Source organism: Gymnodraco acuticeps, unplaced genomic scaffold, assembly GCF_902827175.1.
Source record: "Gymnodraco acuticeps unplaced genomic scaffold, fGymAcu1.1, whole genome shotgun sequence".
Taxonomy (NCBI): domain Eukaryota; kingdom Metazoa; phylum Chordata; class Actinopteri; order Perciformes; family Bathydraconidae; genus Gymnodraco; species Gymnodraco acuticeps.
The window spans coordinates 30,998-47,384 of NW_022991997.1; the positions used below are offsets into that span (position 1 = coordinate 30,998).

Here is a 16,387-nt window from a genome sequence, read left to right on the forward strand (position 1 = left end):
TTAAATTCCAGTGTGTGTTAAACTTTATTCATTTTACTCAAACACATACCTATACATTATAAAACCAGATAAACTCATAATGCTGCAGGGGACTTTTTCCAGAGCTGTAGTTACAAGTCAAAAATGTAATCAGTGACCTAATCTGTGTTTCAAAATATCAAAGTAATGTAACCTGATTACATTCTGTTACCTTTGGATTACTTCTATATTAAATGCAATGCAAATAAAAACAACAGAAAATAAATAACAATTAGATGTTTTACTTAAGTGTATGTAACAATGTAACCTTAGAAATCAGGTAACCAAGATATTTCATATCAAAATCTAGTAATCTGATTACTTCTTTCACGTAATCTCGTCACATGTAATCCGTTACTCCCCAAGCCTGCTGGTTCTACTTTTTGCTTTGTGTTTCTGTGCTGCCCATCTATACACCTCCTCTGAATCAGTGTCATTGGTCTTCCAGCCAATCAGCTCCTTCCTCGCTCCGTGTTTTCCAGCCTCTTTAGACAGTCTGTCATGGCCTTATTAGTTTCACCTGTCGCCCATTAGCCCTGCCCACCTCACCCCCTGCACTTCAATCCCTCATCTGATTAGTTTGTAAGTTATGGTTTTTAAATGGATTCTCAGTTAGCTTCTAGTATTGCTTCCCTTGAAAAATAACCATTTGATCTAACTCAACTACAAAGACCTTCAACATGCATCAGCCAGACTGTTGTGCTGGCTCTTCCTCTGTGGAGAGGAGCAGCAACCACAGCAGGGGGCACAAACTGTAAGTCATCTTGAGCCCATAGAACATGAGGACCTGGAACAGTACACATCAGCGGTCCTGGGATACATCAAGCATTGTTCAGACTCCGTCACTGTGGATAAGCACATCCGGGTTTATCCCAACAAGAAGCCGTGGATGACTGGAGAGGTGCAGCGCCTGGTCAGGGAGAGGGACATCGCCTTCAGGACTGGTGAGAGGGAGCTGTACAGCACTGCCAGAGCCGACTTGAAGCGGGGGATCAAGACGGACTACAAGGGGAAGATTGAGGACTGCTTCCGGGGCAACGACTCCAGGCGGGTGTGGCAGGGGGTCCAGCAGATGACCAACTACAAACCCAGCCACCCCTCGGCCGACGGGGGTGACCCTCAGCTGGCGGAGGAGCTGAACTCCTTCTATGCCCGCTACGAGGCGGGGCTATCGGAAGCAACCACACCATTACACCCACCTGCCCTCAGCAGCCTCATCCTCACGGAGCACGAGGTGAGACGCACACTGAAGGCAGTGAACCCGAGGAAAGCAGCGTGGCCGGACGGAGTCTTGGGACGGGTGCTGAGAGACTGCGCTAACCAGCTGGTGGGGATCTTCACCAAGATCTTCAACCAGTCCCTGTCCCAGGCCATCGTCCCATCCTGCCTGAAAACATCCACAATCATCCCGGTGCCGAAAAAGAACAACATTGGCTGCCTAAATGACTACCGTCCAGTGGCACTCACCTCCACCCCCACTAAAGTTTTTGAGAAGGTGGTCTGTGCCCACATCGTCTCATCCCTCCTTCCCGGTCTGGACCCCCACCAGTTCGCCTACAGGGCCAACAGGTCCACGGAGGACACCATCGCCACAGCTCTCCACTCTACCCTGTCTCACCTGGAGAGTAGGGCAAGCTACGCACGGATGCTCTTCGTGGACTTCAGCTCGGCATTTAATACCATCCTCCCTGACAGACTGGTGACCAAGCTATCAGTCCTGGGAGTATCCCATTCCTTGTGTCTATGGATTAAGGACTTCCTGTCTGATCGCACCCAGAGAGTGAGGATAGGCACCCACACCTCGACATCCCTCAGTCTCAGCACCGGGTCACCACAGGGCTGCGTGCTGAGCCCCCTACTATACGCCCTCTACACCTATGATCTCGTCCCCGCCCACACCAGCAACTCCATCATAAAGTTTGCTGATGATACCACCGTGGTGGGCTGCATCTCAGGGGATGACGAGACTGCGTACATGGACGAGGTGGAGCAACTGTTAGCGTTGTGCAAAGTAAACAACCTGCAGCTGAACAAGCTGAAAACCCAGGAAATGATCATTGACTTTAGGAGGAAGAAGACCGACATGCAGCCCCTGTACATTGATGGAGGCTGTGCGGAGAGAGTCTCAGTGATCAAATTCCTGGGCGTTCACCTGGCGGAGGACCTATCCTGGAGGACCAACACCACGGCAACCGTCAAGAAGGCACAGCAGATACTCTACTTCCTGAGAATACTCAAGAGATACCACCTCAGACAGGACCTGCTTGTGTCCTTCTATCGCTGCGCCGTGGACAGCATCCTCACCTACTGCATCTGCGTGTGGTTCCTCAGCTGCACAGCCGCAGAGTGCGCTCTAAAGAGTCATCAACTCGGCCCATAAAATCATCGGTTGCCCCCTCCCCTCCCTGGAGGTACTGTACAGCTCTCGTTGCCTTAAGAAGGCAGTCAAAATCCTCAAGGATCCACACCACCCGGGTAACGAGCACTTTGTACGGCTGCGCTCAGGCAGGCGCTTCTGTACCATGTCTTCCCGGACAAAGACAGACTCAAATTCAGTTTTTTTCCCAGGGCACTAAATGCTGCTAATATTTAAATTATATAAGTCTTCCGTGCAATACGAGGGGAATCGTGCAATTTAATTTATTATTTATTTATGCACATATTTACGGAGCCCTGGAGGGTTCATAGAGAGAAAAATAAATAAAACGTGGCCGTGTGTGTGTGTGTGTGTGTGTGTGTGTGTGTGTGTGTGTGTGTGTGTGTGTGTGTGTGTGTGTGTGTGTGTGTGTGTGTGTGTGTGTGTGGGCATTTGTTTATGATAGTATATCGTTCGTTCCGGTGCACTCCGGCAGGACTATAGCACATCGAGATTAAGATTAAACAAATGTATTTCACTTGGGAATATACTTAACTATGGAGAACCAGATTTGTGTAAATTACTGTTCGTGGTAATTTGAAAACAAATGCCGGTGGTGTCGGACACACACGAACACAGAGCGGAGCTGATCACACACACACACATACACACACATCATGCGCCCCGGTGATAGGACATCTCCTTCATAAAACGAGGGGGAATACTCTGGTAGTTCGATGTGTGTAGAGGTGTGTGTGGTTAAACGTAGCAGCCTTGATCTCTATTCAGCGGTTCTAATGAAGGGAAACGCAGTGAAGTAAACAGTAAAAGGCACAGCTCTTTGCAGCTGGTGCTGCCCTTCTCAGATTCTGCTGAGTTACACGTTACTGCCTCCAGTGCCCTGTACGACGAAGCCAGTTCAACAGACCCTGGATATGGTTGATTTACCCGGCTTAACTGACCCTAACAAACGCGATGTCGCTAAGCGGTCCTACGAAGCTGGTTATCAACTCAGTAAATCAACCAGGGTTTCTCTGTCCGGCTGAGAGCGCGTTCACGTGAAAGGGACGGGGTTAGCAACATTTGACCAATCACAAACATGGAGACGCGTGTTGACAGCGCAGCGTCATACTTCATGAATGAATAGTGTAAATAGCAAATCCTGCTTCGTAGTACAGGCCACGTAACGCTTTTAACAAGTTAATAAAGCGTGGCCTCATTGTATTTAAAACGTGGCCACGCTTTACATCTCGTGCGCACAAGTTAATAAAGTGTGGCCACGTTTTATTTATTTTTCTCTCTATGAACCCTCCAGGGCTCCGTACATATTCCCTATCATGTCTATTTAAGTCCCATTTCTTGTTTTTATAGTTTCTTGTTGTTTTTATATTGTCTTGTTGCGTGTTGGCACCTTGAGTTCATTGTAATTTCGTTATACCTGTACAATGACAAATTAAAGATCTATCTATAATACTCTTATGTTGGCTTCATTGGCTGCAGGTTAGTTTATAAATGGATCTGGAGATGTTAAGGATGTAACTGGCCTTAACGTGTTTCAGCCCCCAGCGCTGTCTCTGACCTTGCACCTACTCACAAGTGGAAGTTTGATGTCCTCAAGCAAGGTTTTCCTGGCCCAGCTATAACACTTTAGTTCTTTATATCACACCTTAGAATTATGTCCTTGTCAAATCGTCATCGCCTGAAGTCTTCAGTTGTTTCACCAGCCATGTCTGCCATCTTTATGGCTGTTCCTAGGGGCTCGCATAATGAACACTGTTCTCTTAATTATGTTCTGCTCCTTGACTGCTTTTTGTTTTATTTAGCGCTTATACTTTATACTCTCAATGATTCTGTAAATCACTATATCAACTATTTTAAATTAGGTGGGATGCTGCTCAAACAAATGCTTAAAACATGTGTATCATTGTAGTATATTTCTATATATTTCTGTGCAGTGGCGTAACAAGGTTGTGATTGGCCCCGGTGCAAATATTGTTTTGGGGCCCCCCCCCCCATCGCCCAAAACATGCAGGCTGATGCGCTCACACACGCACGGACACACACCACCACTCATAAGCGCCACATGTAGGCTATCAACAACAGCCTGCCCTGGCCTCAGACCACCACAGCCTGACAACGGCACCGCGAACTAATCACACATAATCGAGATTTCGAGGACGATGTATGACAAAAAAAACGGTCTAATTTTGTCAGTTTAGCTGTTACATCTCCTTGTTCTCTCTTGTCCTTTCTCTTTTGAGCGCCACTCTTGTGCTTTGGCTTGCTGTACATTATAAATGCAAGCTATTCAATTTTTTAGAATGTTGCCGAAATTGCTGCTGCTAGCTACAGTACCTATAACTTTTGAGGTTGATTAAACGGTTTGCTCGTCACGCAAGGTATCACATGACATGAAAGGGAGCAAGGTCATTAGACAGACAAATTACAAATAAATGTATGTTGCTTGGTCACTTTGAAGACTGCGTGAACCGGTCAATGCCATTGGGGCCCACAAAAACAAATCTATATATAAAAAAATAAATAATAAAACAAATTATCTTTTTTTTAGCATGGGCCCCTGGCCGGCTCTGGGCCCCGGTGAGTTGCACCGGCTGCACTGTCGATAGTTACGCCACTGTTTCTGTGGCTTTGTGAGATTGTATAGTGTTATAATGAATACTCAATGTATTCAATTGTTTACGTTATGTCGTGTTTTATTGATTTACTCTAGTGATATATGTCCTTTCTATTGTGAAGGAGTATGTTTGCTGCGAATGTTAATTTCACATTTGTATTACATTTTATCTTATTGTATCTTTTAAATATGTGTAACTTGTGTAATGCTCAACAACACTGCTGCTCTGCTGGGACAAAATGTGTTTGCAATTGTGGCTGAATAAAGTATCTATGTATCTATGTAGATGTTATAAGAAATGAGCCAAATGGAAAGAGCTCCTTCACACTGACAGACATTGAACGCGTAACACACCTAGAGAGCAGTCGGGCCCGGTCCAGTTCTGGTCGCAGCTGCAGGTGCTGGTCTCTGCGTTGTGAGTGCCGTGGCCCGAGCACTGATCAGGACACATGGCCTTAGCTATCTCACAGCTGGCCCCCCCCCAGCCCGGCTGACAGTGACACTCTCCGTGAATACACACACCGTGAGCCGAGCAGCTGGGGTCGATGCAGTCCACTGCAGGCAGAGAGAGGAAGAGGGGGGTTATACGGTATACACACACACATTAACATTTAACATCTGTGTCCACTAGAGGGCAGCGAACAAGCTTAGACTCTGACTGTAGTCGAGACTGAAGTCCAAGATGATTTGTTCAGGCTCCACAAAGATATATTTATTTTAGGATGGTTAAAGCTTTGGAACCATAAGCATCATTATGGTTTAAACTAAGTTTGGAGAAATGGAGTTGAAGAAAAGTTAAAGTGTGTTTTTGTGGTCACCTTGATCCAATGCAATATTTTTTAGATCAACACTGCTTCAGACCCACTGAGATGCACTTCTCTGAGGTGTCCGCTGCTTTAGGCTCAGCGTTTGCTGTTAAAGTGAAGGAGTGGCTGGGGAATAAACTCCAAAACCTAGAAGGATCATCAAACCTATTCTTAAACATTAGTGATTAATGTTCTTTCCACGACATGATTGAGTTTTACCGTTTGCCTCAGTAAGGCTTACACAAGAATAGCTTTGACTGTGTTCCTTGACAAATGACTGCGGTGTCATCTCTTTGTTGTGCAGTCAGTTACAAACAGCACAGGACACAAATGGATAGACTCACAGATTTTGAACATTGATGATGATGATTGTTATTTTACTGGTTTTCTCTGAATAAAGAGAAAATAACATATGCATTAGAATACTTTAATAAATATACAATCAATCGAAATGTATGGCTACTGTGTAAATAATATATTAATTTGGACTGAAAACCGCCCGGCCCCCCCTCTCCTTTCTTGCTCTTTAGAATCACTGGCCTTTCTTCTGTGATTATGCCTTGTGGCTGTATACTAAAGTAATATGTAGCATGAAAGCTTCATTCAAAAACTTGACAATCAAATCACTAACATTAATAATGTAGGAGTCTCAACAGAACACACACACACACACACACACACACACACACACACACACACACACACACACACACACACACACACACACACACACACACACACACACACACACACACACACACACACACACACACACACACACACACACACACACACACACACACACACACACATTGTCTTTTATACGCACTCACAAAGGATTAGTGTGATCGAGGATTTCACTAATCTGAAACTAATCTGGCTACTGTCCCCTGTGATATATGCTTGTATGTGTGTGTGTGTGTGTGTGTGTGTGTGTGTGTGTGTGTGTGTGTGTGTGTGTGTGTGTGTGTGTGTGTGAGAAAGAGAGATGGATTAGAGTTAATTAATTTAGCATTTAGTGGTAATGCTGTCTAAACAAACTAGCTGTCAGTAGCTAGGGTTGGTTTCAGCAGATACGTCCATAAAGTCATTGGGATTATTGCTTGTAAACTTTATAAAATGACTTCAACCTGCAGTACATGGACCTGAGGACAGTACATGGACCTGTGGTGAGTACAGTACATGGACCTGAGGACAGTACATGGACCTGTGGTGAGTACAGTACATGGACCTGTGGACAGTATATGGACCTGAGGACAGTACAGTACATGGACCTGAGGACAGTACATGGACCTGAGGACAGTACAGTACATGGACCTGAGGACAGTATAGTACACAGACCTGAGGACAGTACATGTCCAGAGTTAATAACATGAGGGGATTCACAAAACCTCCAGTTTTTCCTTCAGGCATTACACATCATTATTCACCCAGATTATGGAAAAACGTTCCTGATAAACAGTACAGCAAAATGTGACATCTAAACCACGACTATTTCTAAAGTTTAGCAATAAATGTTTGCTAAATAAAATATTTATGGTGATATTTGATCATGGAGTCAGGTCTTAATCCCTTTCCAATATCCATGATGTAAAACGATGCAGAGCAGTGTAAAATGGTATTTACATCTGCTTCAACACAATATCTGTTCTTTATTCTAACCTTCCTCACAGCTGTGTGCTGGTTTTTATTTAGCAGTAGACTCCCTGCTTCTGTGAACAGTTGTCTCAATGTCTTTACTGGATCATATTGTCCTTTCTCACAGAACATCTAATCTTAGTGTCAGTTTTACCATGGAATCTATTTCACACTTTACTGTCCTGAAGGTGGAATCCTCTCTGATCTGCAATAGCTTCTTTAGTCTTTTCATGTTTGCTCCTTTTCAAGCGTTTGGTGATTCAAGCCCTATTCACACATTGAATACATAACAGTGCTGGCTCCATCAATCTGGTAAAACTAGGGCATTATGTCATTATTTTATAAAAGCCAATGAACAACACACAATTGGATTGCCGGATATTAAGTTGGGAGTACTAAAATGTAACATGATGCAGAGCAGTGTTAGAAGGGTGTTATCATCTCACAACATCTGTTCTTTACTCTTACCTTCCTCACAGTTATCGCCCTTATAGCCGGTGTTGCAGATGCAGGCTCCCACGATGCAGATGCCGTGTCCTCCACAGTGGATGTCAATGCACTGGTTGACCGGCACATCACACTCAGTGCCTTTCCAGCCGCTGTAGCACTGGCAGCGGCCGCGGGAGTACTGGCCGTTCCCACTGCAGAGCACCGGGCAGGCGGCTGCAGGGAGGAGCACGTCAGATACAGATCCTCTACTTCAATCAGTCAGAGGACACATGACTCTCCCAACAGTCACTGCCTCTCTATAGATGAGAGCAACCCATCCGGGCACTTTCCCTCTACGTCATGGCCCACCGCTTTTTGGGTGCAGACATCTGCTGTCATGTGACTGGTACAGATTCTGATGTTTTCTCCAATAACAGCGGAATACAATAATACTGTGCCTTTTGTATCTACAAGGAGCGCAATTACAATGGTCAGACAGGAAAACAAATACATCATAATATTGGATGTCGGTGATCGGCGTGGATTTATGGTTTAATTTAAATCAATAGGCGATGGATGTCCGGTTAGTCTGCTGGTGGACGAGTGTCAGGCAGCAGCTCACACTGAAACTAGATTATATGTTAATGCAGCAGCCACAGTCACTACTTCTGACTATTGTTTGAGGTGCAATAAGGGACAGAGCAGCTTTTAGGCATAATGAAACTATTGTTGTCTCCCATCTATAGGTGGCATAGTGTTTGTGTGTTTACCTCGAGAGCAGTCAGGCCCTAGGAATCCTGGGAAACAGTGACATATTCCTGAGAGACAATCCCCGTTTCCATGACAATTCTGAGGACACTCCATAATCGACTCTGATTAAGATGAAGCGAGAGTGAGAGAGAGAAAGAGGGAAAAGGAGATAGAGAGGTGAGTTAAGGGTGTAAGTTCATTGGGTGGACTGGATGTGTAACTGTAAATAACAAGCACCATACACCGGCCCTCACTGGTTGCTATAGTTACAGCCAGTCAGTCCAATCAACACTTTCTAACATCCCATTATTGCGCTGCCTTCTTCCTGCTCAAGCTCTCGCTTTCTATTACACACCACTGCTGGCTCTACTGGGTCTGTTTTGCAGACTGGTGTTATAATTATAAAGTTATTATGTGAATTACTGTAATGACAAGCTGCCACATTAATAACGTTCTCTTGTATTGTCTGTGTAGTCAGTAACTCTTTCAGTCATCACTGTGAACACACACCCCCCCCTCACCTATAGCGATAGTGTTATAGGAGACTTGTTCTGTGTTGCGCCCGTCGTTGTACATGGCCAGGTGCCAGATCCCCGTGTCCAGGTACTGGATGAAGCCGGCCCCGTGCACGTTCACAGAGCGTGTGTGTCGGGCCCCCCCTGCGGACCCCTCCTCGTGAGCATGTCCTGCATCCGTGTCACTGAGCGACCGCTTGTCTTTGGAAATGAGGCGGCTGCCGTCCAGAAGCTCCACAAAGTCGTACTGAAAGACAAAAATACACAAGAAAACATTAGGATTATATATTTTACAAACAAACAAGTACTTCAAGGCAAACAGATAAGTATCCCAGACAGTGGTCTAGATAAAGGAACTGTGGTCAGTCTAACAGTCCATATTAATAACTGGCCATATTTCAATTCAGTATCTTATGATTATTTATGACAGCCAGAGCATTATGGAATATGGCAACCCTGACCTTTGATCTCGGACATCTGTCAACTTATTAAACCCATATGGTCCATATCTTAATCACTATTGAATGGATTTCCATGAAATGTGTTGTTGGTATATATGTTTAAAGTTTAATTCCTGATTAAACACACACACACACACACACAGAATATGGAGTTAAAGTTAGCTGACTATAGCTCTTATGACTTTAGTTTTATTTATAAATGTTAATTGATTCTGTCTGTGTGTTGATAGTTATATTATTTTAATATTTTAATATGATAAAACTCAGTTAAACAGCATGCATTAACAGTAGCAACAGATGTTATTATGCGCTCATTAGCATCATTCCTATTTTAAAATGTTCAAACTAAATGTCTACTTTTTCCTTAACAGAAAAAAACAAGCTTGATGAGATTGATGGAGAAGGCTATAACAAGGACTCTCTCTCTCTCTCACACACACACACACACACACACACACACACACACACACACACACACACACACACACACACACACACACACACACACACACACACACACACACACACACACACACACACACCATTGTGTATTATGGAAAGTGCTAGCATTGAGCTGTGATAGGGGGCATTGTGTGTCTCTCACAGATGGGTTATTCCCTTGATGGAAGACATGATTATCACACAGAGATGTAAGTTTAGTCAAATGGTATTTTAGCTGTGTAAGGAGCTTATCTTCTTCATTATTAACCAATAATCCATTAAGCACCTGTCCTAGACACACTTGCAAAGTTGAAAGAGGGATTTGGGGTCTTGACATTTGGGGAGGCAGAATGTTTGCTTTATCACTTTAGGTGTTTGGTCAAATCAGAGGACAGAGGATTCTGGATGGTTGAAGACAGGATTTCTGAAACGATGTGTCGGATCCTAAAATATGATAAGAGTTCATTCCGGAGAGACTGATGCAAACACCGCTCTAGCTTCTGCCGAGGTTTGAGCCGGTTTGAATCCACTAACAGGTTTTTATTTAGTAGTAGACAGTAGCTTCTGTGAGGATCTGATATACATGAACTATATCCCCCTCATAACTTAAAACTTGGTCTTTAACGTTCCATTTATTTAACCAATGTTTCTCCTTTATGCATTAGAGTTGATGACTAACAGGTCTAACCGTGCCACTGCAGGCTTTACATTCATCTGACTCCATTTATTTCACACTTGTGCCATGTTGAAAGTGAGACAGATATGTTAGCAGGTCAGATCTGGTGCTATTGTGGAGACGTGACACTTATTCTGACATGAGACCAGCTGCTACACAGCCATCAGGTATCACAGAGGAGGGGGGCTGTCGGAACGGCCTTTAGGCTGGAAGAACTAGGTCTCGTTCAAGTGTAGCCTCCATGAACTTGCCAGAGCTATTCATAAATGAGCACATCATTTGATTTGCATGCACTAGCATGTGCTTATGTTTGTGTTACCAACCTGTGTGTGTGAGGGCGGCAGGCCTTTGCGTCCATAGACTCCAACAAGAGCATCCTTCTGCACGGAGATGTTGAATTTCAAAAACTGTGGCTGATCAATATATAGCTGGGACCTCCAAAACACACCTTGGGTGAAGAAGGAGATACAAATCAGCAATTTAAAGATGAACACAGTCCTTGATGTCCTCTCTATACACCGTACAAATCCACACGCTCACACAAAACCACAATTAAAAAGTCCTGGATTTTAGATACTCCCATCTCCAATGCATGCAGAAATTGAAAATCATTATTTCACATTTTCTTTAGTTATTTCTGTTGAGATCAATTATTCATCTCTTATAGATCCTCCTCTCCTGGAACTGCTGACAAGAAGCATCATACTGACGTTTATTCACCAATATGTTCCAGACATCAGATGAATTCCATTTCAAACTGCTAAACTCATCTTAAAACCACTTCATAAAATCATATACAGTGTGTAAAGAGCGCTTCTTCATTTTGATGTATTGCTCGTAGCTCATGGTTATTAAAACATAACCTTGAATACATATGAATTTGATTTCTGCTGTAGTTCCTTTCAGTAGAAAGCAGAATGATGACAAAGGAAGGATTTATGGTGGGACTGATGCATAAGACTTCATTCGTTTTAGAGCAGTGGTTCCCAACCTGGGGGGCGCTCCACCCTTGGGGGGGCGCCAGGCCTCAGATGATTTGAGGCCAAATATCATATTTAGACTTTTTTTTTTTTTTTACACATATAATTGTAAAGCAATACATGATTGTCACTAAAACTAACTAACTAATTTGAATAACAATTCGCTATACAAGCTATTAAAGGCATAAAAAGACAGAAATGTATAATTCTTTCTATAGAAATGTTTCTTCTGCCCGTAAAGTGTCCAAACCAGGCTTGTCTGGATAAGCGCATTTTTAAAACATAGTCATTGTCCATGCCGGTTTCAGTTGGATTATTTGTCACAGTTGCTCCGATCAGATCGGTCTCCTCCATTTTGTAGATTATTTACGACTTTTGAATCCACATAAACACATCGGCAAAATCTGGCTTACTTTGAGCATGTGTTTTAAACAGTTTAATCCCTTTGTGAATTGTTTCCACTTCCGCCGTCCTTTCATTTCTTCATTCAGCGGGAATCCAAATGAATGAATCCTGAGTCCAATAACCATCAAAGTCACTCCAATAGTGCTCCTTAATTACGCTTTCATGCTCCTTTAACACAATACTTCACATTCATCCAGTTTGTGACAGTAGTTGTAGCATTTTGAGACTTTTAAACTTTAATAACCGCTGTTTCCCCCCCCCCCCCGGGTGTGTGTGGGGGGGAGGGGGGGCACAACTACCAACAGGAGTCATATAAAATGTATATATTTGTTAAAAGCCAAAGAGCAGCATGCGCTGATGGCAGCACAGTAAGGGGTGCATTCTGCTTCTGCACAATATACTTTGTTTACAAATGGCACAGCAGCTTATACTGTGATGTGAGTGTGTGTGTGTGTGTGTGTGTGTGTGTGTATGTGTGTGTGTGTGAGTGTGTGTGTGTGTGTGTGTGTGTGTGTGTGTGTGTGTGTGTGTGTGTGTGTGTGTGTGTGTGTGTGTGTGTGTGTGTGTGTGTGTGTGTGAGTGTGTGTGTGTGTGTGCGTGAATGTCACTAACCTGGGGGGACATCTTGTATGGCTCGCCTCCCCACATCCACCTCCCCCGTGTCTATGGTGTTGTTCTCTAGAAGAAACATTTTTCCTGCAAAGACAAATAAAAACAAAATGTAAAGCATGTTATTTCTGCTTCTCACTCATGTCAAACTATTCCTGCAAAGGTCATATTATAATTGAGCACAAAGCATTGACCGAAGCTGTAGCAAAGGGCTGTTATCTGCAGATTGATCTATTCAAAAGGGCAAAACATTTAACCATAATATCCAAACTGTATTTACCATTCTAACTGGTATTGTTGCCTTTTATAAAATTGCTAATTTGCCCATCAACTGCCACATTTACTGGTTCAAAAGTCTAATATGTAACTCTGCAAAAATAAATGGGAATCTACAATTAAAAACGAATAGGCGGGCATTAATTTCTCTAGTTTCAATCCAGCATGTGCACGATGGAGCTGGAATGGTTCCACACTGTTCAAAGTTTAACATGTCATAGAGCTTCCTGTTCATAACATTACACTCTCACAGCTTAAGTCATGACATCTGGGCAGTAAACATACACTGGATGTGTGTGCGCGTGCGTGTGTGTGTGTGTGTGTGTGTGTGTGTGTGTGTGTGTGTGTGTGTGTGTGTGTGTGTGGTGTGTGTGTGTGTGTGTGTGTGTGTGTGTGTGTGTGTGTGTGTGTGTGTGTGTGTGTGCAGTCTAGACGTTAAGCACATTTGTCACACTAACATGAGCTGAAACATTGGAGACAAGTCTTCAAACCCAGCTCGGAGGCACACACATCTCCCTCTATTTCTAACACACGCACCCACGCACGCACACACACACACACAAACACACACATTACTGGCCTCTCTCTAATTAACAGGCTTGTAATGGTATTCACACACAAACCCACACAAACATTGAATAACAATGAGTATTACTCTATTGTGCTCTTAACCAGTTAAACCCCACGGCCCCGCGGGTGGGGGCAAAATGCAACATCTTGCAAGAAACAGCATCTGAGGGCTTCTTGACATTTAATAAACTATGAATGTGTCATACTCACTTAACGGGAAGAAACTCAGCTTTCAGACAATATTAACCATGTTTAGCTAAACTAAACAAAAGGGTGATAACAAAGGCTCTGAATTAGCCCTGAGCGAACTGCAATTAGCACAGAACTCAAGGTAAAATGCCCTTATTACTTATCGGATCTGCACAAACAAGATAAGATGAGTTATTATGGTTTTATATATATTTGAACCATTAAGCGGCAGGTCTCTCTCCACACAACTGTCACCTTGTGTCTGAGGAGCACCTGCAGTATTGCCTGCCCACTGTGTTGCGGCTGCATTCTGGCAAAGGCACTTCTGTGTTGAAAACGATGTTATGATTGACTAAGGGTTCATCACACAGGAGTTAACCCTTTGTGGCATGGGTTACATGTGCGCAAAAAAAGTACATTTGGGCAAACTAATAGGAAGGCAAAGGCAGGTGCTAAAGTCTATTTGTGCCTGCTATCAGGAGTCTACCAACAGATGCAGTGGTTATTGATGATGATGATGATGATGATGATGATGATGATGATGATGATGACTTTGTACTAATTTGTACTATTCCCAGGGTCGGCGTCATGGGGGGTCATTCGTGGGCCATGCCCCCTCAAATGAGTCACTGTGCCCCCCCAACGCAGGATGGGCAAGCCTTGCCACTTATGAAAACGTTTCCACAAAAAGTTCTTTGTGTGAAATAAATCAGAAATAAAGAATGCAAATACGAAACACAGCCTGATGTGTGCTCACTGCTGCTCTCTGATTGGTGTGTTGCTTGACCAATGACCCCGACCTTTGTCTTGTTATCATTACGTGGCTGTGTGTTTAGATGAAAGCCCAGTGGCGATCTGTTCATCTGTTACACTGATTATACAGTAAAGCCATCGAAAATAATATGATATACAGTACAGTACAAGTACTTCTGGGTCTCTGTGTTTCATTCAAGCTCGGCTCTGTGTGTGTGTGTGTGTGTGTGTGTGTGTGTGTGGCACGAGCGCATTGTGTCAGTGCGCGAGCGGTAACGTGGAATGTTGTGGTTAGCATCTGGTTAGCTAGCTATGCTAACGGATATAAAGAGCTGTTTCTACACCAAGGTGGAGGAGAGTCCTCTCCTGTCAGACTGAGAGGATCTTATAACGTCAGCTCAGTGAGGTAAGGACTCTCTCAGTGTTTAGATAGTTCACTTTAGTGTAAGTTATCTCAGTGGGTCTCAAACGGTTTGGTCACCATTTATGTAAACAAGTATTTGCGAGGAATACCTTTATATGATCATTATAGTTATTAAAAAATAAGAGAATACATGAAAAACAGGTATGAAATACTATAGGACAGTAACACAAGAATACCGTTTAAAAAGGGAGTGATTAGTAAAATATCCATAAAGAACAAGTACATCTGTTTACAGTTCTGTTTCATATGGGTGTTACCTGAGAATATGTCTACGTTTCTGTTTGAGGCTTTCTGCTTACTGTGTCATACATTTTTCTAAAAGGAAATGTAACTGAAGCTTTCATATATTTGTGTGCCTTCTTTCCATTCAGAATAAAGGGTTCAACAAGTATTTAAGTAGGAACTCACCGTTGTCTGTAGACACCATGAAGGTGTTGGGAGTTGTATCTCTTTCCCCTCCTCCATTTTCAAATGCTCCGTATCCCTCACTCTCCTGAAGCTGCCAGTTCAGACCAAACAGGTGCATCGCTAGAGACCAGGAGAGAAAATAATGAGAGCCAGAGAGAGACAGCTGGGAAATACAGTCAGCGCAATGAAAAGAGATACAAAAGTTAGGTGAAGAGGGAACAAGAGGCCAGTGAAGAGTGAAGAAAGGAGACAAATCAAGACGATACAACACACACATATATAAAGTATACACGTAGAATAGAATGTAAACTACACTGAAACAAGGGGGAAAGTGGGGTTGTTCAATTTGCAAATATGCAAAGAATGTATTCATGTTTCTCATCGAAACATCAATCAATCATGTAGAACTATTTTAATCTTGAGGGGTGTACGTTCTATAAGTCTCAATCATGTTAAGAAATAAGAAAAAAGTGATGTTTATCTCTGTAACTCCTCCCACTGAGCACATACGTCAGCAGCTTGCTCTGCAGCCGATTACTCAGCTTCTTATTATTGACAAATATTTTATTCAAAAATCAAAATGGTCGGACTCAAAACCCTACTTTTAATAGTTTCATAATTTAACTTCAACAATATGGCACTTTAATGGACAAGATGAAAAGCAGAACAAATTGCAAAAAATCTTTATTTCAAAATGTTGAAGCTTTTCTTTTTTAAACAAAGAGGGGGGAGGGGTCCACCATATTTTCTTCCCGCATCGGAGTAAGCTGGTTCTGTTCCGAGGAGATCTCTACAAGGTCAAAGTTATTAAAAGTGATTTAATGTCATCAAATGTTCGTCATAGTTACGGGTTATCACAAGACGCATTGTTTGCAAAAAGGTGAGTTCACATTTGCCGTTACAACGAGCAACGTAAATACAGCTGTCAATTTGTAAACATTGTCATTCCCTCACTGGTGTTAGCTAGGACAGGGGTTCCCAAACTTTTCCATGCCAAGGACCCCCATATAGCATTATCCTCTGGCGGGGACCACCCTGTTGCAATTTG

General features: G+C 43.2%; 1 protein-coding gene across 1 annotated transcript in view; it reads right to left on the bottom strand.

Annotated features, from left to right (window-relative positions):
• The window catches only part of LOC117536405 (teneurin-3-like), a gene marked incomplete at both ends in the record, with an annotated part of 44,925 nt that extends 29,466 nt beyond the window's left edge, over positions 1 to 15,459 (bottom strand). Inside the window, 7 exon segments of the mRNA XM_034201251.1 lie at positions 5,364 to 5,564; positions 7,922 to 8,116; positions 8,653 to 8,754; positions 9,154 to 9,394; positions 11,049 to 11,173; positions 12,723 to 12,806; positions 15,340 to 15,459. Of these exon segments, the coding sequence (XP_034057142.1) occupies positions 5,364 to 5,564; positions 7,922 to 8,116; positions 8,653 to 8,754; positions 9,154 to 9,394; positions 11,049 to 11,173; positions 12,723 to 12,806; positions 15,340 to 15,459 (1,068 nt within the window).
• Positions 15,460 to 16,387: the final 928 nt, after the last annotated feature.